At 42.0% G+C, this 25,361-nt stretch overlaps 1 protein-coding gene across 1 annotated transcript in view; it reads left to right on the forward strand.

Annotated features, from left to right (window-relative positions):
• LOC142656349 (carboxypeptidase O-like) overlaps positions 1–25,361 on the forward strand; it is an 82,672-nt gene that overhangs the window by 13,116 nt on the left and 44,195 nt on the right. Inside the window, exons 4-5 of the mRNA XM_075831256.1 lie at positions 20,743–20,857; positions 24,412–24,513. Of these exons, the coding sequence (XP_075687371.1) occupies positions 20,743–20,857; positions 24,412–24,513 (217 nt within the window). The remainder of the gene's footprint in view (positions 1–20,742; positions 20,858–24,411; positions 24,514–25,361) is intronic.

A 25,361-nucleotide genomic window follows, 5' to 3' on the forward strand; every position in this document is an offset into this window, starting at 1 on the left:
CACAACCCGGTCCTGGGATACCTTATGTGACTGTTCTAAGCTGTGTATATGGGACAATAAGTCGAGGAGGTGTGCCATCCACTCCTTCTTTAGTTTGGAACCAATATGAATGAAGGAACCGCGCACCACACATTTATGTGCCTCCCAAATGCAAAAAGGGTCAACTCCCGGCGAAGCATTCGTGGGAAAGTGCTCCACTAGGCCCCTGCGAATTTCCAATACCACCGTCGAATCCTGCAGGAGCGATTCATTCAAGCGCCACTGCCAGGAGCGAGGGCGGACTGTTGGGGGAGTGAGGGTAAGAGTAATAAGAGCATGGTCAGAAAGCGTAATATCGTCATTGGAGGCAGAAGTGAGGCTGGGAACATGTGAATGACGTAGAAAAAAGTAGTCTATACTGGAATATGTGTTGTGGGGAGCCGAAAAGAACGTGTAGTCTTTGGTCGAGGGATGTAGGAGCCGCCACGTATCAACGAGTTGATGCTCATTCAACAGCCGATGTATACGACGGTGAAGCTGGCCTGGATAAAGAGGAATGCCCTTGTGAGAAATTCAATGCAGGCTCTAAGGTGGCATTCAAATCCCCCCCAATATTAGAGTGCCTACCAGAAAGTCATCCAAATCCACCAGAACCTTCTCCAAGACGGCGACTTGACTCGTGTTAGGGAGATAGTACGATGCCAGTGTGAACAGAGTGTTATCCAACTTACCCTTCACGAAGAGGTACCGTCCCGCTCCATCTGTGTGAGTCCCCACATGTTCCCAATGGAGAGAGCGTGAAATCAGGATGGAGACCCACTTAGTCTTGGAATCAGGGGACACACTATAATACCCCTCTGTATAATGGGAATCCGTGAGTTTCGGTATGCAGTCAGCCCGAAAGTAAGTCTCCTGCAGAAATGCCACTTGCGCTTTTTTCTTCCACAGAAGACGGAGAATGGAGGACCTCTTTTCCGGGATATTCAGACCCTGTGCATTTAGGGAGACAATGGTTATGTCAGTCATGATAGGATATGGAGGAGAAGACAGAGATGGGAAGGGGGAGAAAGAAAGAGAAAGAAAAGCCCATGTGCAGGGACAGAAGAACCAGAGCTGCGGAAGAACACAGTCCCTCTAATAGCAAGGTACAAAACCCCTCAACAACTCGACGTGAGCTTTGTCGTCCTCAAATGGAAAAATACCCTCCGACCCCGACACAGCAACACGGAACCCTAATGGGGAACGAAGAAAGGCAGCGATGCGACAAACAATTCCTCAAAGATACAGCAATAAGCTAAAAATCACAAATTGAGCTCAGTGAAACCCCGAACTCACCCGGTTAACTATCGCAGAAACCTACCCTCCCCTGCTGGTCTGAACAGTTGAACATTCCCCACTTAAGAACCCCCCATACCTGCATCCTGTACAAATACATCAGCGCCGTCCTCTGCATCTCTTGAAGAACTGTGAAAAAAGGGGGGGGGGGGTAAGTGCAAATAACGTTCAACCATAACCGGTATCCCAGTGAGAGGCACTAGGTAACACAAGAAGGATGTGGTAGCTCAGTCTCTGGGTGGGGATCGCCGCCCTGAGGACCGGAAATCAGTTGGCCCAACTCCAGAGCGAGGCGGGATTGGATGAACAAAATCAGGATATGGGCCTCCTCTAATAAAGAGCAGTGCCGGGGGCTCTATCCAATCCGGTAGCCGCACCAGTGAGATCTCCAAAAACCGGAAGGCCTCCTCTAGGTCATATGGAGACCGAACTGCAAACGAGTGCCCCTGTCTGCAAAGAATGATGTGGAAGGGGTGGCCCCATCTGTAAGTAGCTCCTGTCGCCTTGGTCACCTCCAGCAAGGGGCAGACAATCCTGCGCATGTAAAGGGTCAGTCTGGAGACATTCGGCAAGACGGTAATCTCAGAACCATTGAAGGGAATGGCCCCCTTCTCCCAAGCTCTCCGGGCAATATCCTCTTTTTGTTTGTAGAAATGTACTCTACATATGACGTCCCGCGGACGGTTACCATCTCTAGCCCGGGGGCCCGCGGGACATGGAATTTTTTATAAACTTTTATTTAAAAAAATTATGGAAGGGAAAGGAAAAAAAGCAATTCCGTTATTGTTTTTTTTTTAGCTTTTTATGGCATTCACCTTGCAGTTTAAATAATGTGTTAACTTTAATAATGTGTTCGGGTCATTATGATCACAGAGATATTATATATGTGTACTTTTTTTTTGTTACACATTGACAAAATAATACCACTTTTTATGGAAAAAAAATATTAAATTTTTTTACTGTGCAGTTTTGTTTTTTTTTAAATCAATTTTATTTCACATTAGTTAATTATTTTTATAGTCCCACAAGGGGACTTCACTATGCGATCTTTTGATCGCTGATATAATGCTTTTGGTATACCTTGTATAACAAAGCATTTTTCCCTGTCAGTGTAAAACTGACAGGCAATCTATTAGGACATGACTCTGGCATGACCTATTAGGCATATAGCCATGGAAACCCATTGGTGGCCTGTGATCGCATTCAAGGGCCACCAATGGGTGACAGAGGGAGGCCCCTCCCTCTGTAAACCACTTAGATGCTGCGGTCGCCATTGACAGCGGCATCTAGGGGGTTAAACAGCTGCGATCAGAGTAAATTGTGATCTGAGCCATAACATCAGGTGCCTGACTGCCATTAAACAGCATTATTATTAGTAGTATTCATTCCTCCCGGCACGAGACACTCATGCCGGGCTTATTAAGGCATGTGTATCGGAATAAGGCCCCTTCGTGACTGCCGTGAAAAGGCGTATTGGCCGTCACTAAGGGGTTAATACATGAGTTTGAACATGCTCTCATTAATGTTGCGTCTTAGGAGCATTTAGAAACATTTTTTTTTATTATTGTAGCATACTGGTCACTATGTTTTCTGCTTTACTGTTATTAAATAGTTTGTCTTCAATTATTGCTACTAACGGTGGTGCAGTCACTTTTTAAAAGGATTGTCTTTTGATGAATTTAAATTATTTGTATTTTGTTGCAGTGTTTGAAGTGATTTTTGTAACTGAAGCAAATCCATGACATTTTTGATGCCTTATTTGGTAAGAACTGTGACAAAAACAACTAATGAAAATACACCCTAAGCCTAGATTCACACCACGATTTTGCCTCCTGTTGAAAGGTTCAGTTGTCTTTTTTTTTAAGATTAGAAAAAAGGTACCTTTAACCCCTTTAGGACACAGCCTGTTTTGGCCTTGTGGACACAGATGATTTTTTCAAATCTGACATGTGTCACTTTATGTGGTAATAACTCCGGAATGCTTTTACCTATCCAAGCGATTCTGAGATTGTTTTCTCGTGACATATTGTACTTTAAGTTAGTGAAAAAATTTGGTTGATAAAGTCAATATTTATTTGTGAAAAACACCAAAATTTACAGAAAATTTGTAAAAATTAGCAGTTTTCTCAATTTAAATTTATCTACTTGTAAAACAGATAATAATACTACACAAAATAGTTACTAGTTCACATTTCCCATATGTCTACTTTATGTTTGCATCATTTTTTGAACGTACTTTTATTTTTCCGGGACGCTACAAGGCTTAGAACTTTAGCAGCAATTTCTCACATTTTCACGAAAATTTCAAAAGCCTATTTTTTCAGTGACCAGTTTAGTTCTGAAGCGGCTTTGAGGGACTTGTATATTAGAAAGTGCCAATAAAATGCCCCATTTTGAAAACTGCACCCCTCAAGGTATTCAAAACAGCATTCAGAAAGTTTATTAACCCTTTAGGCGTTTCACAGGAACTAAAGCAATGTACAGGTGAAATTTACAAATTTTTATTTTTTTCCCAAAATTCATTTGGAATACATTTTTTAATGTAACACAGAAGGCTTTACCCAAGAAATGCAACTCAATATTTATTGCCCAGATTCTGCAGTTTTTAGAAATATCCCACATGTGGCCCTAGAGTGCTAATGGACTGAGGCACCGGCCTCAGAAGCAAAGGAGCACCTATTGGATTTCAGGGCCTCCTTTTTTTTAGAATATGTTTTAGGCACCATGTCAGGTTTGAAGAGGTCTTGCGGTGCCAAACCAGTGGAAACCCCCCAAAAATGACCCTATTTTGGAAACTACACCCCTCAAGGAATTTTTCTAGCGGTATAGTTCGCATTTTGTCCCCACAGTTTTTTTGCAGAATTTAGTGGAATTAGTCTGTGAAGATGAAAATCTACTTTTTTTCTGAAAAAACATAGAATTTTTTCATTTTTAAAAGGAATAAAGAAGAAAAAACACCCCAACATTTATAAAGCAATTTCTCCCGATTACGGCAATACCCCATATGTGGTAATAAACTGCTGTTTGGACTCACAGCGGGCCTCAGAAGCAAAAGAGCGCCTTTTGGATTTTGGAGTGCAGATTTTGCTAGAATAGTTTTTGGTGCCATGTCATGTTTGCAATGCCCTAGAGGGACCAAAACAGTGGAAACCCCCCAAAAGTGACCCCATTCTGGAAACTACACCCCTCAAGGAATTTTTCTAGCGGTATAGTTCGAATTTTGTCCCCACAGTTTTTTTGCAGAATTTAGTGGAATTAGTCTGTGAAGATGAAAATCTACTTTTTTTCGGAAAAAACATAGAATTTTTTCATTTTTACAAGGAATAAAGAAGAAAAAACACCCCAACATTTATAAAGCAATTTCTCCCGATTACGGCAATACCCCATATGTGGTAATAAACTGCTGTTTGGACTCACAGCGGGCCTCAGAAGCAAAAGAGCGCCTTTTGGATTTTGGAGTGCAGATTTTGCTAGAATAGTTTTTGGTGCCATGTCATGTTTGCAATGCCCTAGAGGGACCAAAACAGTGGAAACTCCCCAAAAGTGACCCCATTCTGGAAACTACACCCCTCAAGGAATTTTTCTAGTGGTATAGTTCGCATTTTGTCCCCACAGTTTTTTTGCAGAATTTAGTGGAATTAGTCTGTGAAGATGAAAATCTACTTTTTTCTGAAAAAACATAGAATTTTTTCATTTTTACAAGGAATAAAGAAGAAAAAACACCCCAACATTTATAAAGCAATTTCTCCCGATTACGGAAATACCCCATAGGTGGTAATAAACTGCTGTTTGGACTCACAGCGGGGCTCAGAAGCAAAAGAGCGCCTTTTGGAGCGCAGATTTTGCTAGAATAGTTTTTGGTGCCATGTCATGTTTGCAATGTCCTGGAGGGACTAAAACAGTGGAAACCCCCCAAAAGTGACCCCATTCTGGAAACTACACCCCTCAAGGAATTTTTCTAGTGGTATAGTAAGCATTTTGTCCTCACAGTTTTTTTGCAGAATTTTGTGGAATTAGTCTGTGAAGATGAAAATCTACTTTTTTTCTGAAAAAACATAGAATTTTTTCATTTTTACAAGGAATAAAGAAGAAAAAACACCCCAACATTTATAAAGCAATTTCTCCCGATTACGGCAATACCCCATAAGTGGTAATAAACTGCTGTTTAGACCCACGGCAGGGCTCAGAAGGGAAGGAGAACCATTTGAAGAACAGCTTTTGCTGGAAAGGTTTTTGGGTGCCTTGTCGCATTTTCACAGCTCCTGAGGTACCAGTACAGTGGAAACACCAAAGAAGTGACCCCATTTTGCAAACTGCCCCCCTCAAAGAATTTATCTAGATGTGTGATCACTTTTATGACCCCATATTTTTTGGGGCTGAATTTAGTAGAAATCTGCCATTAAAAATAAAATTTTACATTTTTCACAAATGCGTCATTTATAGGACAGATTTTTCAGACACAGCATGTAAGTGCAGGAAGACACCTCAATGTTGATTGGGATTTTTCTTCTGAGTTTAGAAATACCCCCAAAGTGGTCTAAATATGTTGTCTGGACACTTAGCAGTGCCTGGAAGTGAAGAAGCACCACGAGGGTTTTGAGGCCTAATTTTTACTTGGATGATTTTTGGCCACAAGCATAGGCCTGAAAAAATTGTGCAGATCATACACATTTGTTTAGAGTATTAGGGGTATATTGAGGGGTTTTTTTTTTTGTTCATTTTTTTTAGAGTGTCCAATTTTAAAAATGGGTAAAAGACCAGAATGATAAAGGAAGGGGTGGGGGTTTTAAAAGTATAAAATTTTTAATCCAGGGAGGTGTGGTAGATGCGGAAGCAGTTCTTCATGCACAGTCCGGGTTTAGATGGGCAAGTGTCGCACTGATATGTGCTATCCTTACGGATACCCCTTTTTGCGCAGACACGGCACCTTTTCTGTGCCCTGCCTTTTTTTGCTGTTGCAGACACTTCACTAGGAAAGTGCTGCCCAGGAACAATTCGGCAAACATTACTTGGAGCAGCAGACGTTTCCCCCACCTCGTCTCCAAATAAAATAAATTTTATCATTTTCTCTTGGTACGTACCCGGATTGCCAGCTTTCCTAAAAATTAAAAAGGAGTTATATAGTGCCAGCTGGACAAGGTACACTGCCAGTTTCTTGTACCAGATTTTGCACTTTCTCATGGCACTATATGGTTTTAACACCTGATCATTCAGGTCAACCCCCCCCATGAATTTATTGTATGCCTGAATGCACACAGGCTTCATCGTGGATGATGTGAATCCACGTGTGGGGACAGGACTGCAGCTGGCGTCGTGTATTGATGTCAGCATACAGACCTCTTTTTTGTCTCTAAATTTGAGACACAGGACCCCATCCTGCAGCAATGCCCTGCTTTCGCCAATTTGAAGGGATTGGCTGATGAGGGTCTTGGGAAGGTGCCGCTGGTTTTTTCGGACCGTCCCACATGCCACTGTTTTTTTGTCTTTTAGACATTTGAACAGGGGTACACTTGTGTACCAGTTGTCCAAGTACAGGTTGTACCCCTGATCAAGCAGTGGGTGCAGGAGGTCCCACACTATCTTCCCTGTTGTGGACAGGACGGGGGGACAATTTGGGGGCTGTATTGTCCTGTCCTTCCCCTCATAAATCCGGAAAGCGTGTGTGTATCCGGTGTCCGATTCACACAGCTTGTACATTTTTATCCCGTACCTGGCGCGCTTATTTGGCAAATATTGGCGAAACTTCAGCCTGCCCTTGAAGTGCACCAGGGATTCATCTATAGAGATTTCTTTTTGAGGGGTGTAGACTGCTGAAAAATTTTGGGATAAAATGTTTATGAGGGGCCTAATTTTATAAAGTCTATCAAAATTGAGGTCATCCGCAGGGGGGCATTGGGAATTGTCACTAAAGTGAAGAAATTTATGGAGGGCCTCAAAGCGGGATCTGGTCATTGTATTGCGGTACAGCGGACAATGATACAGAATGTCCGTGGACCAGTAGGATCTCACTTCAGGCTTTTTAGTGAGACCCATGTTGAGGACTAACCCCCAATACTTGTGCATTTCTGCACAATTAGTCGGTTGCCACCGATTGGCCTGGGCATGAAAGGCGTTGGGGTGTTCAGAAATAAACTGTTGGGCGTAAATATTGGTTTGATCAACCATGAGCTGGATCAAATTGTCTGTGAAGAACAATTTAAAAAATCCAATAATAGGCAGCCCTTCTGTCTGCACGTGAATGCCTGCCGCAGCAGTAAATTCTGGGATTTGGGGGGTGTAATTGGTTGGGGTTAACCAACCACTGCTGACTGTACCAGGGTCAGGCAGATCGGCAGTTTCAGGGTCAGGCAGAACCTGGGCACTAACCCTCCTGCGACTACGAGGAGGTTCCTCACTGTCACTGAAGGAGGAGGACGAGAGAATGAACTGTGGTTCCTCACCACTCGCGGAGTCCGTATCGGACGCAATCATTGCATACGCCTCTTCAGCGGTGTAAAGTCTCGCTGCCATTTTGGGTGTGTGTGTGTGCGTATATATATGTTTACACACACGTAGCTCACTGAACTGTAATAAAGTCTATTTTTTTTTGTTTGTTTTATAGCACTTTGTAAAACTTACTAACGGACACTGAGGCTGACTGACTCGGACGCTATGTATTGACACTGACTGACACTTACTGACAAGTGATGCAACTGACAGTAATGGATTGACGCTGACTAACGGACAGCGGACACTGACTAACTGACACTGACAAGTGACGCGACTGACAGTAATGGATTGACGCTGATAATGGATTGACGCAGACAAACTGACAACGGACACTGACTAACTGACACTTATTGAGAAGTGACGCGACTGACAGTAATGGATTGACGCTGACAACGGATTGACGCAGACTAACTGACAACGGACACTGACTAACGCGACGAATTGACGTAGACGAGCAACTAACTAAATCAAATTATTTTTTGATAAAAAAAAAGAGAAAAAATATCTCCCTTATACACTGGGAGGTGGTGGGGAACAGGGGAAGTGAAAATTAGGGGTTATTCTCTATTTTCACGGACTACACGATACAGGCTCTGATCTCTCCAACTACTAAACACCAACTAAGAGATCAGAGCCTGTATCCTGTATTTTTCAACCGCTCTGCAACAAAATGCACTGTGATTGGTGGGTCTGAACAGACCCACCAATCACAGCTCTCGCCGGCAATGGACCAATAGCAGCAGTCCATTGCCGGTCACATGGGACATGGGGGAGGGGGGAGGAACATGTTGGAGGGGGGGAGGGAGTACAGGAACAGTTTTGAAAACTTTTGAAAACTTTTCAAAACTTTTATGGAGGATGGTTGTATCTGTACAGATCTGTACAGATCCACCTATCACATCAATCGCCGGCATTGGACCGCTTTTACGGGTCCGTTGCCGGTGACTGACATGTGTTAGATGTCGGTTAGGGGCATTTTTAACCCCTCCCTGGCTAAAAGTGCACTGAGATTCGTGGGTCTGAACAGACCCACCAATCACAGCTCTCGCCGGCAATGGACCAATAGCAGCAGTCCATTGCCGGTCACATGGGCCATGGAGGGAGGTATGTGGAGCTTTGTAACCGTTCCCGGACTTAACTACGAGTCCCGGGAACGGTTTTAAAAACTTTTACTGTTATAGCAATGTGATCGGTGGATCTGTACAAATCCACCGACCACATCGATCGCCGGCATCGGACCGCTAATCGGGGTCCGTTGCCGGTGACTCGGGACTGTTAGCTGTCAGGGACAGCTTCTATCCCGGTTCCCGGCGCACACAGCCACCGGCTGTGTACACCGGGAACTACTCAGTAACTATACGTCCTCGTGCGGGAAGTAACCTCCCGCAACGACGTACAGTTACGTCCTGGTGCGGGTAGGGGTTAAAAAGGGATGCTACTGGATGCCTATACTGTTGCATCCTGTTGCCCTTGACTTCTATTGTACAAAAAATAGGATCCATCTAGATGCTGTTCTTCAACAGAATAGAAAAGAGGAGCCTGCATCATTTTTGAATCCAGTTGCATCCTCTTTTAATCGTAAATTTGACCCAAAAATAAAACAAGACTTTTCAACAAGACGCAAAAATGTGGTGTGAACCTAGCCTAACGAGCGCCGATCGACGAGACTGCTTGTTGATCGGCGCTTGCTTGCTCGTTTCACAAAGTGCTAGTATGGGGTGAGCGCTCGTTACTCCAATCGCTCGTCCTCATACATTATCATCATGTCGGCAGCACATCTCTCTTTTTACACAGGGAGATGTGCTGCCGACAACAATAATATCTTCAGAATTTAAAACAATACAATCAATCAATGAGCGAGCGTTTGCTAGTTGATCGGCTGATCGTTGCCCTGGTTATACAGGGTCATTTTTGGGAACGAGTGTTCTATGACAGCTTGGTTGCCCGATAATTGGCCAGTGTAAAAGGGGTCTTAGTTAGACCACTGATTGTTATAATAGGGCATTTATAGTTGATAGAAAGGAACCAGGAGGACTATGTCTACCCATGAATTTCAAAGCTTCATTACAGAGAGGTTCTCCCTGTACTAGAAGCAGATCACAGTGTGCAGTTAGAGACCTTTTTCCTGCCCAAAACGAGCGCCAATCAACAATATAGCAAGTCGATCACCGCTCGTTTTACTTCCATTTTAATGTCGCAATCATCGTGAGTATACAAACTGCATGGGTACGAACAATCATTAAAACGATTGTTCATCCCCATAAAGTTTGCATTATTGTGACTGTTAAGCATGCCCGGCTGATTGCTAGGCGTGTTTACACTTAACAATGATGGACCGAATGTTAGTACAAACGACCAGTCGGCCAATCAACGGCCCAAGTAAAAGGCCCTTTACTTTTTCACATGGGGCACATGGGTTATGGATTTTGGTTAACTTTGTTCCTTGAATAAGTTCAGTAAAAATAAAACAAAACACCAACAGTGTATGTTACTCTGGTTCAGTTTCACTAATACTACATTTCTAATATTATAAGAAGTCATGTAGTGTTTCAATAATGTAATAATGGACATGGACAATGAAAGACTTTTTCACTGAGCTTCCATCATCTGATGCACAAGAGACAATGCAATTGGGCACCACTATGTCTTCTCAAGAACGTAGACTTTTTCGAAAACACAAGGGGCTGTGCTTCTGCTGTGGGGACGCTGGTCACACTCTCAAGAACTGTTCCAGGTGTCCAGAACGTCCAGCTCCGGAAAACTTCAGAGCCTAGATGGTCCCCTTGAATGCCATCTGGACAGTCAGGTTTTTCCCACATTTTCAAAAAAAATTGTTTTGCCTGTTAATGTATGTTTTTATAATATTTGTATTTCTGGCCAAGCTTTCGTAGATTGTGGTTCTGTGGCTAATTTCTTGGATTTTCAGGTTGCTAAGAGATTGGCTATCCCCCATGTTTAGTTGAGTACCCCAGTCAAGGTCTCTGCTATTGATAATACCCGTCTCGCTCAGGGTCGGTCAAGTTCTCTACTCCGCCTGTTACATTGGAAGTGGGTACTTTGCATACTCAACAAATTACTTTCTTTATTCTAGAAAATTTGCCTTCCGAGGTAATATTGGGTATTCTATGGTTGCAGACACATAAACCACTCATCAGCTTCAGACGGTGTAAAAATATTAAAGATGTGCTTGTTAGCAGTATGATGAAAAGGGATAGTGAGACTTGGCTGGAAAAATCCGCACCGAATGGAAATTTTAAATGTGGTCACTGTCGCTTTTTGCGTAAAACAAAAGTGCTGAAGATACGAGGTGTAGACGTTAGGATATGATAATTTATTCAGTGCAAAAGTACATTTATAGTGTATGTCATTTTCGGTAAGACAATTCGGTGTTTACCAGGGGCGTAACTAGGAAAGACTGGGCCCATAGCAAACTTTTGACTGGGGCCCCCCTCCGCTGGGTATCACACAACCCACCCCTTGTAGATAGTGCCTCCCTATAGATTCCACCACACAGCACCCCCCTATAGATAGCACCATACACAGCCCCCTGTAGATAACATCTTACAGCACTAATCCCCCCTGTAGATAACGCCATACAGCCTCCCTGCAGATTACGGCATACAGCCCCCTGTAGATTACGCCATACAGCCCCCCTGTAGATTACACCATACAGCCCCCTGTAGATAACGCCATACAGACCCCCCTGTAGATAACGCCATACAGACCCCCCTGTAGATAATGCCATACAGACCCCCCTGTAAATAATGCCATACAGAGTCCCGCTGTAGATAACGCCATACAGAGTCCTGCTGTAGATAACGCCATACAGCCCCCTGTAGATAACGCCATACAGACCCCCCCTGTAGATAACGCCATACAGCCCCAATGTAGATAACGCCATACATACCCCCTGTAGATAACGCCATACAGACCCCCCTGTAGATAACGCCATACAGAGTCCCCCCTGTAGATAACGCCATACAGAGTCCCCCCTGTAGATAACACCATACAGACCCCCCCTGTAGATAACGCCATATAGCCCCCCCCAAAAAAAAACGGCCTATTGTTTGTCCTACAAAAGAGATGTATCCCCTATCCACAGGATAGGGGATACATGTGTGATCGCTGGCAACGATAAGGAGAACAGGGGACCAAAAGTTCTCCATGCCAAACCTCGGACTTCCGGAGTCTGCGCAGTTCAATAAAAATTAAAGGTGCGCTGGTCATGCTTGCGCACAAGCGCGACCAGTGCACAACTCATTTTTATGGAGCTGCAGACAGACCCCGGAAGTCCGAGGTCTGTCATGGAGAACTTCGGGGGACTTTCGGTCCCCCGTTCTCCTTATCGCTGGGCGTCCCAGCGATCACACATGCATCCCCTATCCTGTGGATAGGGGATGCATGTCTTTTGTAGGAACAACCCCTTCAGTGGCGTCGCACTGTAGCAGCCATAGCGGCTGCTTGCGGAGCCTCCGGCCATGGGGGGGCCCGTGCCGGCGTGTGGCACGGGCCCCCTCATTCTGCGGGCCCCGTAGCAGCCGCTACGGCTGCTATAGCGGTAGTTACGCCACTGGTGTTTACACACCAGATTTTGTGAACATTGTCACTCCATTACTACAGGGGAGGGTGCTCCCAGGTCAGATGTCCCCATTTTTGCAGGAATAGAAAGAGTAGATTTACCATATGCGGGAGGTGATCGCGGTAGATTGTTGCTGCAGGGAGTGGCTAGGTGGATTATTAAAATGAACACCTCAGGTAATCTTGGATTTAATGACCGCAATGATTTGAGTGCTTTTTATGATTCTGTATATGTACGTTTTTTATGACCCTGTCATCCTTAAATTTGTATTGTCTTCATGTGTTCCTATGGCAACCTGTGGGTGTAGGTATTTAAGCTACATGCACGCATGCTGTCATTAGAGGGCTTGGGAAAGCGTTGTACACGAAACGGCTGTTGCCTGACACTGTCTTCCCCATCCCCCACGCCTTTTTTACAAGCATTAAATAATTTTCTACGTCAGACTGGGTGAGTGCGTTTTTTTTTTTCTCTCTACTTGCATTGTGTTACATATGGTCTTACCTACGAAGCCCAGCACCTTCCTAGACTTATACCGCAGCCCCTGTTGCGCCTCCGTGGGCAGTGTAATGCCGAATGTCCAGAAGGACTACTGGTCCCAGCAATGCCGACTGATTCTCTTGGATTTATGCAGATACATAATCCGGGTATTGATTGGGTAAAAGCAGATTGAATTAAGTGGAATTCTAAATGTTATGATTCTTGTATATATGTGTCTAATACTAATGTATCTTGCAACGCACCAGCATTGCCTGAGTGTATTCAAGATTTTGAGGATGTATTTTTTGGTAATCGGTTGTGAATCTCTCCCTCCTCATAGGCCATACAACTGTCCCATTATACTTCTCCCTAATGCAAAGCTGCCTAAGGGGCGGATTTATAATCTTTCTGCTCCGGAAAGACAAGCCATGAAAGATTATAGTAAAGACCTTTTTTATTTGTAGGAAACTGCATAAAATGTTCCTACCTGATTGTTCTCTGTTGGCCCCTGAGACTACAAGGAAAGGTGAGCTTTTTCCATCTGTTCATTTTTTGTGTAGTTGCGTGGTAATCTTTTGTTGTTGTGGTGCTGTATCTGTGGGGGGACGTGGTCCAGAGCCAAGGTGGCTTAGACCGGCATTGGGTGCTGATGGTATTCTGGGTTGCTCCCTCTGCATTGGTTGCCATGGGATACTACAATTGGTAGAGTAGGGACCCGCTTGAAAGGGGTCACCGTGAAGTGGCAAGTAGGTACAGTTTGATGAAAATGTTTACTAAGAACCTCATGTTTGTACATTTTCTTTTTCTGAGTAGCAATAGATCAATTATAGCAAATGGATGTGCGGACCAGGTTTTCTTTCTCCCCTTAGATATATTATATTAAAAACAGTCTCCGTAAGGGCCATATTCATCCATCTACTTCTGTGGTGGGTGCAGGTTTTTTCTTTGTTGAAAGGAAAGATGGCGGTTTAAGACCCCGTATCGACTGTCGTGAAGATTACCCTTAGGAACCAATATCCTCTTCCTTTCATCCAGGACCTGTTTAATCTCAGGAGCCAAGTGATTCTCTAAACTAGATTTACGTGGGGCCTACAATTTGGTTCGCATCCGCAAAGAGGAAGAGTGGAAGACGGCATTTAATACTCCTGATGGTCATTATGAGTATTTGGTCATGCCATTTGGTTTAAGTAATGCTCCAGCAGTTTTTCAAAACCTGGTTAATAATATTTTCAGAAATTGTATTGGACGTTTTGTGGTGCTGTATCTGGACGATATTCTTGTGTTTTCTTCTGATTGGTCGTCTCATGTTCAACATTTAAGGTCGATCCTTCAAGTACTGAGGGAAGATTGTCTTTAGACAAAACTTGAAAAATGTATTTTTGGAGTTCAAGAAGTACATTTTTTGGGATATGTGCTGTCTCCTCGTGATATTCGTATGGACTCCGCTAAGGTTCAGGCAATTCTTGATTGGGTCCAACCCATTTCACTAAAACCTCTGCCAAAACTCTTGGGTTTTGCTAATTATTACTGAAAATGTATTTAGAATTTCTCCTCCATTGCCAAACCTTTGACAGATCTTACGAAAGTGGGTTCTGATCTCGTAAATTGAAAACCTAGTGTGGTCTAAGCCTTTGAAACCTTAAAACAGTGTTTTATAAAAGCGCTTGTACTTGTTCAACCTGACCTTTCTAGCCCATTTACTGTGAGGTTGATGCCTCAGAAATAGGGGTAGGGTCCTCTGTTATCTCAAGAATATACTGTATTGACTAATTTCTGTCTTTTTTTTTCTCACAAATTTTCTGGCACTGAAAAGAACTATAATATAGGTAATCGTGAGCTTCTTGCTATTAAGTGGGCATTTGAAGAGTGGCGCGACTTTATAGAGGGAGCTAGACATCAAATTACTGTAATAACTGACCATTAAAACCTGACTTTTTTAGAATCAGCCAAAAGACTCAATCCCAGACAGGCTAGGTGAGCCTTGTTCTTTACCAGATTTGACTTTATTGTAACCTACAGACCCGAAGCTAAAAATTTCAGAGCTGACGCATTATCTCAAAGTTTCTGTTCCTCACAGGTCCCCGACATTCATCCTGAACCTATTCTATCTAAAGAGATAGGGATTTCTGCAATATCACCTGACCTCGCAGCTGAGATTAAAGTATGTCAACAACTCGCTCCGCAAACCATTCCTGCTGGGAAGTTGTTTGTACCTCCTCAGTTTATATTTCATTTGATCAATGAGTTTTGTGTGGCCATCCAGGGATAACTGCGACTAAAAGATTAGTCTCGCGGCTCTATTGATGGCCGTGTTTGTCTCGTGATGGGAGTTCCTATGTCTCTGCTTGTCATGTCTGCGCTCGCGCTAAGACCCCCCGAACTCGCCCTATGCGTGAACTGCTGCCATTGTCTGTTCCACAAAAACCTTGGTCTCAACTGTCCATGGATTTTATCACTGATTTGCCTCCCTCTGAAGGGAAAACTGTCATTTGGGTTGTGGTGGACCGTTTCAGTAAAACGTTTCATTTCATTCCTTTGCCTCAACTCCCTGATTCCAAGACTTTGTCTAAATTATTTGTTGATCAAGTGGTTCGTCTGTATGGTATTCCCGAAAAATATTGTCTTTAATAGAGGTGTACAATTTGTGGCTAGCTTCTGGAGAGCTTTCTGGAAGAACCTTGGTGTACAGTTATCACTCTCTTCTGTATTTCACCCTGAGACTAATGGATAAACTGATCTTTAATCAAACCTTGAAACAGTATCTTAGGTGTTATATTGCTGATAACCAAGTTGAATGGATCTTATATCTTCCAGTAGCGGAAATTGCCATAAATAATCGCCACCATGTTTCTCTTGATACCTCACCGTTTTTCTGTAATTATGGTTTTCATCCTCGTTTTGGTTCATTCTCCACCTCTTCTAGTGATAACCCTGAGGTGGAAGTTGAATCAAATAAATTGTGCACAATTTGGGCTCAGGTTCAATTGAACCTGAAGAACTCACAAGTTACTCAAAAGAAAAATCCTTATAAAAAACGTACGGTCGGCCCTGTGTTTGGTGTGGGGCAAAGGGTGTGGCTTTCTACTAAAAATCTCTGACTGAAAGTACCGTCCCTCAAGCTTGTTCCTAGGTTTATTGGTCCATATGAAATTGTTGAAATTATTAATCCTGTATCTTTTCGTCTGGCTTTTCCTCCGTCTTTTAAGATTCATGATGTTTTTCACAAATCCCTCCTTAATAAAATTCTTCCACCATCTAAACCCTGTAAGAAACCACCTCCTCCAGTTCAGGTGGAAGGAGATGTGGAGTTTGCGGTTCAGAGGATTGTGGATTCCAGAAGGGTCAGGGGTACTCTCCTGTAATTGGTGCACTGGAAGGGGTATGCACCAGAGGAACGAACTTGCGTTCCGACCTATTATGTACATGCTAGTCGTCTAGTTAAGAGCTTTAATTTAAAGTTTCCTTTAAAACCTAGGCCGAGGTTTAAGGGTTCGGTGGCCCCTTGTAGTAAGGGGGGTACTGTTAGGAAGCGTCTGTGTCTTTAAGATCGCCATGACTTCTGATCTAGCTTCTGGGTGGTTTTGTTTACTTCCTGAGCATATCCCACTTCTCTGTCTTCCTCTGTCATGTGTAGGGTCAGGTATTTATACCTGGCCTCCTCACTCTTTCTTTGCTTGTGGATTTTCTCCTTACTTAGGTGTTGTTATCAAGCTCTCACCTTACCGGTGTCCTAGACTTCTCGACTTCTTGGAAACTGACCTCGGCTTGTCTCTCGTTAACCCCTTGTTTACTGCTTGTGATTATCTGCTTCTGGCCGGCTCTGACTTCTGCCGTACCTGATTTCCACTCGTTCTGTTTTTGGACTTTCTGTTTACCCTCGGCTGTCTGGTTACCTGTTCAGGTATAGCCTGCATTGCACCCCTTCTCCAACACTGAACTCTGTTAGAACAACCTGGGTTCTGTGGAGCAAAAAACATTCTGCCTTGTGGTGGGCACTAGTGAATAACTCAGAGTAGCCTTAGATTCTGTCAATCAGAGTTGTGCCGGATTTGTGGTTGCGGTTTTATTTGCACGCTTACTCCCAACAGTCTCCAGCAGCCTTTTGGGAATTGCGCAACCAGTGATGCCATAACAGCAATAACAGTATGTGTTTTTCTTTAAAAAGTCCCGTTCTATGATTTTAATAATCTACAGTTTATTAGAATCTTAAATGTAAATATTATTTTAACTGCAAATATGATATAATACCTAAGACCAATATAATTAGAAGTTCTCACAATTAAATTATATGCACTTTGACAGTGTGGATACAAACTCCATACTGGCTATAAACTCCAAACCTATTATTTTTCCCACTGTAGAAAACAAGGTTTATAACACACACTTAATAGAAAAGCAGAACACTTATATTTAAAGGACGAGTGTTGCGAAAAAAAAATTTTTTATATCAATTTGCTTTTAGTGTTTTATTTAAAAAAAAAATATTTATTTGTGTGTTTGTGTTTTACTTTTTTTTATTTTTTAACTTTTTCTTGTCTATGGGGGCTGCCATTTTTTTTCCATCTCTGTATGTGTCGATTAACGACACATACAGACATGGAATACGGCACATACAGCCCCATAGTGAATGCGAACGGGGCCCGTTCCATCCACTATGCTGTACGCCGTCCAAATTGAAGGTCTTCGGCCGAGCGACGTCCGGCGCCATTTTCTTGTGGACCGGAAGCCTCGGCCGGACAGTAAGATTACTACTTCCGGCCGCAGCTTACGGACTTGTGCACTTGGAGCGGAGGGAGCAGACGGAGCGGACGGACCGGAGGGAGCGGCGGCGGCAGGAGCAGGTAAGTTAGGTCTGTGTATGTACGTGTTTTAGTGTGTGATTACTACTGTATGTAAACCTACTAAACTGTGTGTTAGCTCAAAAAGTGGCGACACACAGTGTAGGAGGTTTGACAGTTCAATCCCCTCCTTTCTCCTGGCACTAGCCAGGATAAGGGAGGGGGGATTCTGTGAGCTCACTAGAGCGAGTGTGTATTCTCACATTTTGCAGCATAAAGCAATGTGGCTGATTTACCACATGCCAATGCTGCAATTTTGGGAATTGCTCCATCTAGTGACCAGCACTGGGAAATGTTATAAATTAGAATCTAATTTATAATATTTCCTGACTCGTGAAAAAAATTAAAAAAATTAGAACAATGTTTAATCACTTATACACTAATTGTTTAACTAAAAAAACGAAAAAAAAATAAAAATAAAATTTCTAGCGACACATTACCTTTAAAGAATAAACAAAGTAGATAGTATATATTAGGTAGTATTCTTGAAAAAAGTATACAAAAACCATAATTGACCAAAATTAGTTTGAAAAACTCCTCATATATAGATAGATAGATAGATAGATAGATAGATAGATAGATAGATAGATAGATAGATAGATAGATAGATAGATAGATAGATAGATAGATAGATAGATAGATAGATAGATAGATATGCAATACAGACATAGCAATGGTGAAAGAATAGAAACCAAAGCAAGGGGGCAAAAAGTAAGGGGGAGACAGAGAAAGTCTTGAGACCCGTTCATTTTCTTGTGCTAAAGTAAAGTTTTTTTTCCCCATCATTCTGCACTCAATACCCTATAATGACAAAGTGAAGGCAGAATTTTATACATTTTGGCAAATTAAAAACTCAAATTTCGCATTGACATAAGTATTCAGCGTTCGCTATGACACTAGAAATTTATATCTGGGACCTCCCATTTCTCTAGATAATCTTTGAAATGTTTCTACACCTTGATTGAAGTCCACTTGTGGTAAATTCATTTGACTGGACATGATTTGCAAAGACATATGTATATATAAGGTCTCACAGCTGACAATGAATATCAGAGCAAAAACCAAGCCATGAGGAGGAAAGAACTGCATGTAGAGCTCAGATATAGGATTGTGTGGAGGCACAGACCTGGAGAAGGGTACAAAAAATGTCTGCTGAACTGAAAGTTCCCAAGAGCACAGTGGTCTCCATAATTCTTAAATGGAAGAAGTTTAAAACAACCAGGACTCTTCCTAGACCTGGCTGCCCCCCCCCCTCCCCCCACCAAACTAAGTAATCAGGGAGAAGGGCCTTTGTAACAGTGGTGACCAGGAACCCAATGGTCACTCTGGCTGAGCTCCAAAGATCCTGTGTGCAGATGGAAGAAACTTCCAGAAGGTCAAGAATCACTGCAGCACTCCACCAATCTGAGATTTATGGCAGAGTGGCCAGAAATATGCCTCTCCTCAGTAAAAACACATGAAAGCCCGCCTGGAGTTTGCAAAAAAATCATCTAAAGGACTCTCAGACTGTGAGAAACAAGATTCTGTGGTCTGATCAAACCAAGATTGAACTTTTTGACCTCAATTCTAAGCATCATGTCTCGAAGAAACCAGGCACTGCTCATCACCTGCTTCCTACAGTGAAGCATGGTGGTGGCAGCATCATGCCACAGGAGTGGCTCAGGGACAACTCTGTGAATGTCCTTGAGTGGCCCAGCCAGAGCCCTGACTTGAACCCAATCGAACATCTCTGGAGAGCTTGAGAGAGCTTGAGAGAATTTGCAGAGCAGAATGGCAGAAAATTCCAAACTCCAGGTGCGCAAAAGTTGTGGCATCACACCCAAGAAGACTGGAGGCTGTTATCGCTGCAAAGGTGCTTCAACCAAGTGGCCTCATGCACACGACCGTAAAAACACCCGTTATTGCGGGTCGCAATAACGGGCTCATAGACTTCTGTTAGCCACGGGTACCTTCCCGTTTTCTCACGGGAAGGTGCCCGTGCCGTTAAAAAAATAGAACATGTTCTATTTTTCGATTTTACGGGCCGTGCTGCTATACTTTATAATGGCAGCATGGCTCGCAAAAGCGGCCGGCTGCCCGTGGCCGGCCGTGCTCGTAATTACGAGTCGTAATTACGAGCACGGTCGTGTGCATGAGGCCTAAAGGGTCTAAATACTTATGTCACTGCAATATTTTTGTTTTTCCTTTTCAATAAATTAGTAAAGATTATGAACATTCTGTTTTCACTTTGTCATTAAGGGGCATTGAGTGCAGAATAATATTGAAAAACCAGCATTTTTATTTTATCACCGTTGTACATAACAAAATGTAAATAAATTTAAAGGGTCTGAAGAATTTCCAAATGCATTGTACATATTATATGTGGGCACAATCACATGTAAGTGAATACTTTTCACAGTAACGCAACTGTTCTTGTATTGCCTCATTTTTATTCATATTTTTTAACATGATAAATGAATAAATATTTTGTGCTGCTACATATTGGTCTGGTATACTTTGATAATATGTAGATGTTCTATAAATCACATTAAAGCGAACCTGTCACCTCTCCTGACATGTTGGTTTTAGTAAATACTTGTATTCCACGTGAAATAACAATTCTGCAGTATCTTTTCTGTGAACTCTGCGTTGTGCCTTTCCTCTCTTATTCCTCCTAGAAGTTGATGAATATACTGACAACTGGATGCTATCATTACCCTTGTCAAAGTGGTGTGTTCTTACACTGTCTCACTCTGTCAGCACTGATTGGAAATTGTCAGTCTGGTAACACCAAGTTGTTAATTTATTCATACATTTCTAGGTGAGATAACGGGGAACAGCACAACGTAGAGTTTTGAGAAAACATGCTCCAGAATTATTATTTAAAGGGAAATACAATTATTTGCTAAAACAGACGACCTGTCAGGAGAGGTGACAGTTCCTCTGTAAATCAATAGTTACAGATAACATAATCCTTCTAGCATTATAATTACAATCCTTCTTGGTAAAAACAAATAAATAAAAAAGACATTTATGTTTAATGCTTTTTAAATGCTTTTTTACCAGGATCATGATTGAAGATGTGCAAAAGCTAATCGATAAAAGAAGTGTGAGTACAAAAAGCACTGGGAAAATATCTCTGGAAAACTATGATTATAATCAGTATCACCCAATGGATGAGGTAAGTAGTGGACTGAAATATACTTAAGAGATACAGCTTGAGGTCTCCATCATGGTGTCAGTCATTCTGCCAGACATAATAGCACAACATGTATGCTCTATTTTGTAAGGCAAAAACAATGGAAACTGTGATGGAGGCCCGTAACGGAGCCTACAAAACTGATGTTTGAGCAATAGTGAAAAAGTGAAACAAATTTCTTTGATATAGTGAATAAGCTTTATGTATATATAAAACCAGAAACATTCTCTAAAGACTATGGAAGCCTTTGGCACACAAAACAATATATATAATGGTCACCTTTAGTTTAAAAAAATGTTTCAGGCTGCAATCTCCATTACTTCATTCATTTTGAGACCCCCTGATATACAAACTTAGCTCATGTATGTGTGCTCCTCCCAGTAATATAAGCTGGATATGAGGTCTGTAAATACAGGATGCTGCTGCCTTCACTAGCTTTCATGTACTAGCAAATGTTCGTTCCTGTACTATTTTTCCACTTCTTATATAGTCCCTGTATAATCTGCTCTCTACTTTGATACAGTCTGTGTGGTCCCCACTTTCCTCCCCTGCAGACTCTACTGTGGGTGTTCTCCTCCTTCTGTATAATGTGATTTAGTACTTCACTTCTCTGCCATGTATAACCTCCTCTCCTCCCTGCTGGTATCTCTAACACTGTGCTACTCTGATAGGAGAGAGTGGGAGAGCAGTGAGATCAAGTTCTCATTACAGTAAATAGATGAGGTCAGTCCTGAGCCTACAGAAGTCAGGTGTGGTAGCACAGCTGGCTGTGTCAAGGAGTTACACAGACATTACAGCAACAAAATAGTAGGAAATTCCTAATGAAGACTATTTAGAAAGTTGCCAAATTTAGCATTTAGGAAGCAAATGACTGCATAGACTCGAAAAAGAAGCTGTAAACTTTGTAGTAAATCAGTTTTTATAGTATTATTACCTCTTTTTTTCTATTTTTTTAGAGGAATTACTACCGATATGTTGTTATCTCACCTTACCTGTTAGCAGTGCTCCATCAGAAATTTCAGGGCCCCATATAGCCATCAGCGACTGGCCCTACTCCAGTTGCCCATAATTATAATTTTCTTTAAAAACTTCTCTATGCTAACCACTATTTCTCCCCACCCCCTCCCTACAGTGCCAATACCATGCTAGTGGGTTTTGTCCTCCGTTTACCCCCCTCCATAACAGGGTGACTGTGCCCCCCTCAGAGCCCCTGTCAAGGTATATCTTCCCCTGCCGCAATATTTTATCTCCCCCATGCCGTTGCTCCCTTACAGGGTACCTGCTAATTTGTCTGCATCTCCCCTACCTCTTTGCTTTCTTCCCCACACAGAGGCCCTGCTACGTTGTGCCTCCTTTCTGCCTCCCCACTTAGCCCCTGCCACCTTTTGTCACCTGCCCATATACCTACCCCACAAGGATTGAGCCCACTTGCTTCCACAAAGGCTTGATGCCTGGTAGTTTGGCCCAAACTGTTAGTCCAAACTACAGTACCAGGGATTAAGCCTCTATCTAAGGCTCATACACATTTGATTATTTTACATCGGGGCACGCTCACCACATACATGGACACACTGACCTCATAGTCACACATAGAATACACACAAAATTGTTGGCCTCATGCCCCGCTCATTTATTTAAGACATGCTCCCAACCAACTGCATTTGAATCCCAAATAGTGCATATGTCTTCCTTCATCACACCTTAAAATGAATAAAGACTTCTTAAACAATACAAACCCCAGACCTCCATTAATAATGACCCCCTAAATAATGATCGGTCGCAATGCGTTTATATAAACGTTTCCACCAGCAACAGAACTGGCTGACTACAAACAAATTGCACAAGCCCCAGGGAGTCCGTTTTTAAAAAACTGACTCCCTGGTCGGCCAAATCAGCAAATGATCTGCCGATCATGTCATACCCATGTAGTATCCACATTTTACAACCTGGTTGATCACATTATTAGCCTACTTTTATTTAATGTCTAAGGGCAGCTTTAATACCGACCCCAGACCTGACATCATATGTAAATACAGTCCCTAGACCAGAACTCCTAAATAAATACAGACCCCATTATTTCAGACCCCCCACTTAATCGATCCCTAAATAAATACAGACCCTAGACCAGACCCCGTAAATACAGACCTCAGACCAGATTCCCTAAATAAATAAACAAAGACCCCCATTATTACAGACCCCAGACTAGATCCCCATAATACAGACCTTAGACCAGACTCCCTAAATACAGATCCCAGACTAGACACTCTATATAAATACAGACCCCATTATTACAGACCCCCATTAATACAGATTCCATTAGGTAGTCATATTCCTATTTCAATGGGTAAAATGCGAGACTTTCCTATTGCATAATAGAGACATGCAACTTATCAGCACTTCAATAATCTAAATTCATTTTGAGGGGAAAAAAAACAAAAACGTGTAACCAAGATGCATTGACAATGTGCCAAAAGCACGTTCGCATCATCAACCTGTAATTTTAGTGGCTGAGAATTATGCGTCAAAAGCCGGTGCGTTGCTCTGGCCTAAATGTTAACATTCATTGTCACTCAACCGCCGCATAATTGACTAAAATCAAGCAAGATAATTCATAAGGACCCTGCTTGGGGATTAAGGGGTTCCCTCTTACCTCCCTATATGGGCCTCACCTTATAGATATTTTTATACTATACTATATATATATATATATATATATATATATTATTTTTTATATATATATATATATATATATATATATATATATATATATAGTTTTTACCCATATCCTTACAGAAAATTGTTAACAAAGACCAGACTAAGACACAGTCTCTCAAGCTCCCATTATAAGTCAAAAGATTAAAGGCTCATTCCCAACACAGAAATTGATGGCATATCACTAGCACAGCCCCATTTGGTTTGTGTCAACTGCAGCAGGAGTATTTAAAGGCTATGTACACCTTTGCACTGACACTTTTTTTTATATTAATTTGCTTACTAAATGCAAAATTAAGCTACTTTCTAAATAGTGTTCATTAAAAATGTCTTCCGTTTTGCTGCTGTAGAGTCTATGTAACTCCTTCACATAGCAGGTTTGTCCTGCAAATTCTGAAATTCTGAAATTATACAATTCTGAAATTATACAATTTGGTTTACTGTATGTTGGGCCCATAGAAAACAATGGCATGCAGTACTTCACATATGCATTTCTATAATTTTATTGCAAAATAAAACATTTCAAAAGGTGAGAGAAAAAATGAGCAATGGGCTTAAGACGCATACAGACTTTTTTGTGGTTTAAAATAATGATCCACATTTAATGTGTAATGCACGTTTAATACAATGTTATTATATACTGTTTTCATATCTGTGTCTGCACATACTGTATTAATGTACAATGCATAAAAGGCTCTCAAAATAGCACACTAGTAATAGAGAAACATAAAAAACCTAAAGCTAACAGTTGTTTTTTATTTTTTATTTTGTTGTTTAATCACACATTGGGGGATAACTACAAATTTTATTAATATCTTTATTAGATCTATAACTGGATGGATCTCATTAAAGATAAATATAAGGATGTGGTAGAACAACACATTCTAGGACCCACATATGAAGGGAAGCCAATCAACTACTTTAAAGTAAGTTAACCACATATATGATTATAATTTTGCATATTATGTTTATGGGGAAATTAATACGCTGGCCTCGTGACAGAAGCTGTTAGGTCTCTTCACCTCAAAAACCCTAAACAATAATGGTGCTTATATGCTACAGGAGCTATATATACACCTATGTGATCACCAGAAGTGTCATGTAGCACCAGCAGGATCTCCGTCCTATCCAGGAGATTGAATTTAAGGCAGACATACTTAGCACATAATGCTAGATGATGAGTTTTTAGTGTTAAAAGACAATGGAGTCAATGGGTCCTTAAACTAAAGTGCATGAATATGAGATGATAATATGGAAACTAAATTTATACAAGGTAAGTTATATATCTATGTATTACAGAGGCCCTTTCTTATTATCCAATTTTGATAGAGTCTTAAATGGCTTACTGAAGCTTATAGAGGACAGGTTATAGAGGGCCAAAAGGCATCAGTGACAGGACAAGTTAAAGAGAACCTTTCACCTCCCCATATATGTGCAGCTGAGTGCAGAATGTAATGGGGAGGGCTGCACAAACCCTGGGGCACTTTACATTTTTATTTCTACCTCCCTCCGTTATTTAGATATTGGTGCTGTTATATTTGGCGCCCGATATTTAAATAACCCCCTGAACAGTCAACGGGGTGTGTACTGGCAAGGGGGCGTGTTACTATGGCTGTGACACTGTCCAATCAGATATGGACAGTGCCACAGCAAGAGCGAGCAGAGAAAGTGCATGCTCTCTCTCTTCAGCTTTGAAGATCAGTCTTTTCACCCGAACTGGCAAGGGGGCGTGTCACTACTACGGACAGTGTAAGAGCTGTGGAGAGGAGACTTG

This window comes from Rhinoderma darwinii, chromosome 6 (genome assembly GCF_050947455.1).
Source record: "Rhinoderma darwinii isolate aRhiDar2 chromosome 6, aRhiDar2.hap1, whole genome shotgun sequence".
In the NCBI taxonomy this organism is placed as follows: Eukaryota; Metazoa; Chordata; class Amphibia; order Anura; family Rhinodermatidae; genus Rhinoderma; species Rhinoderma darwinii.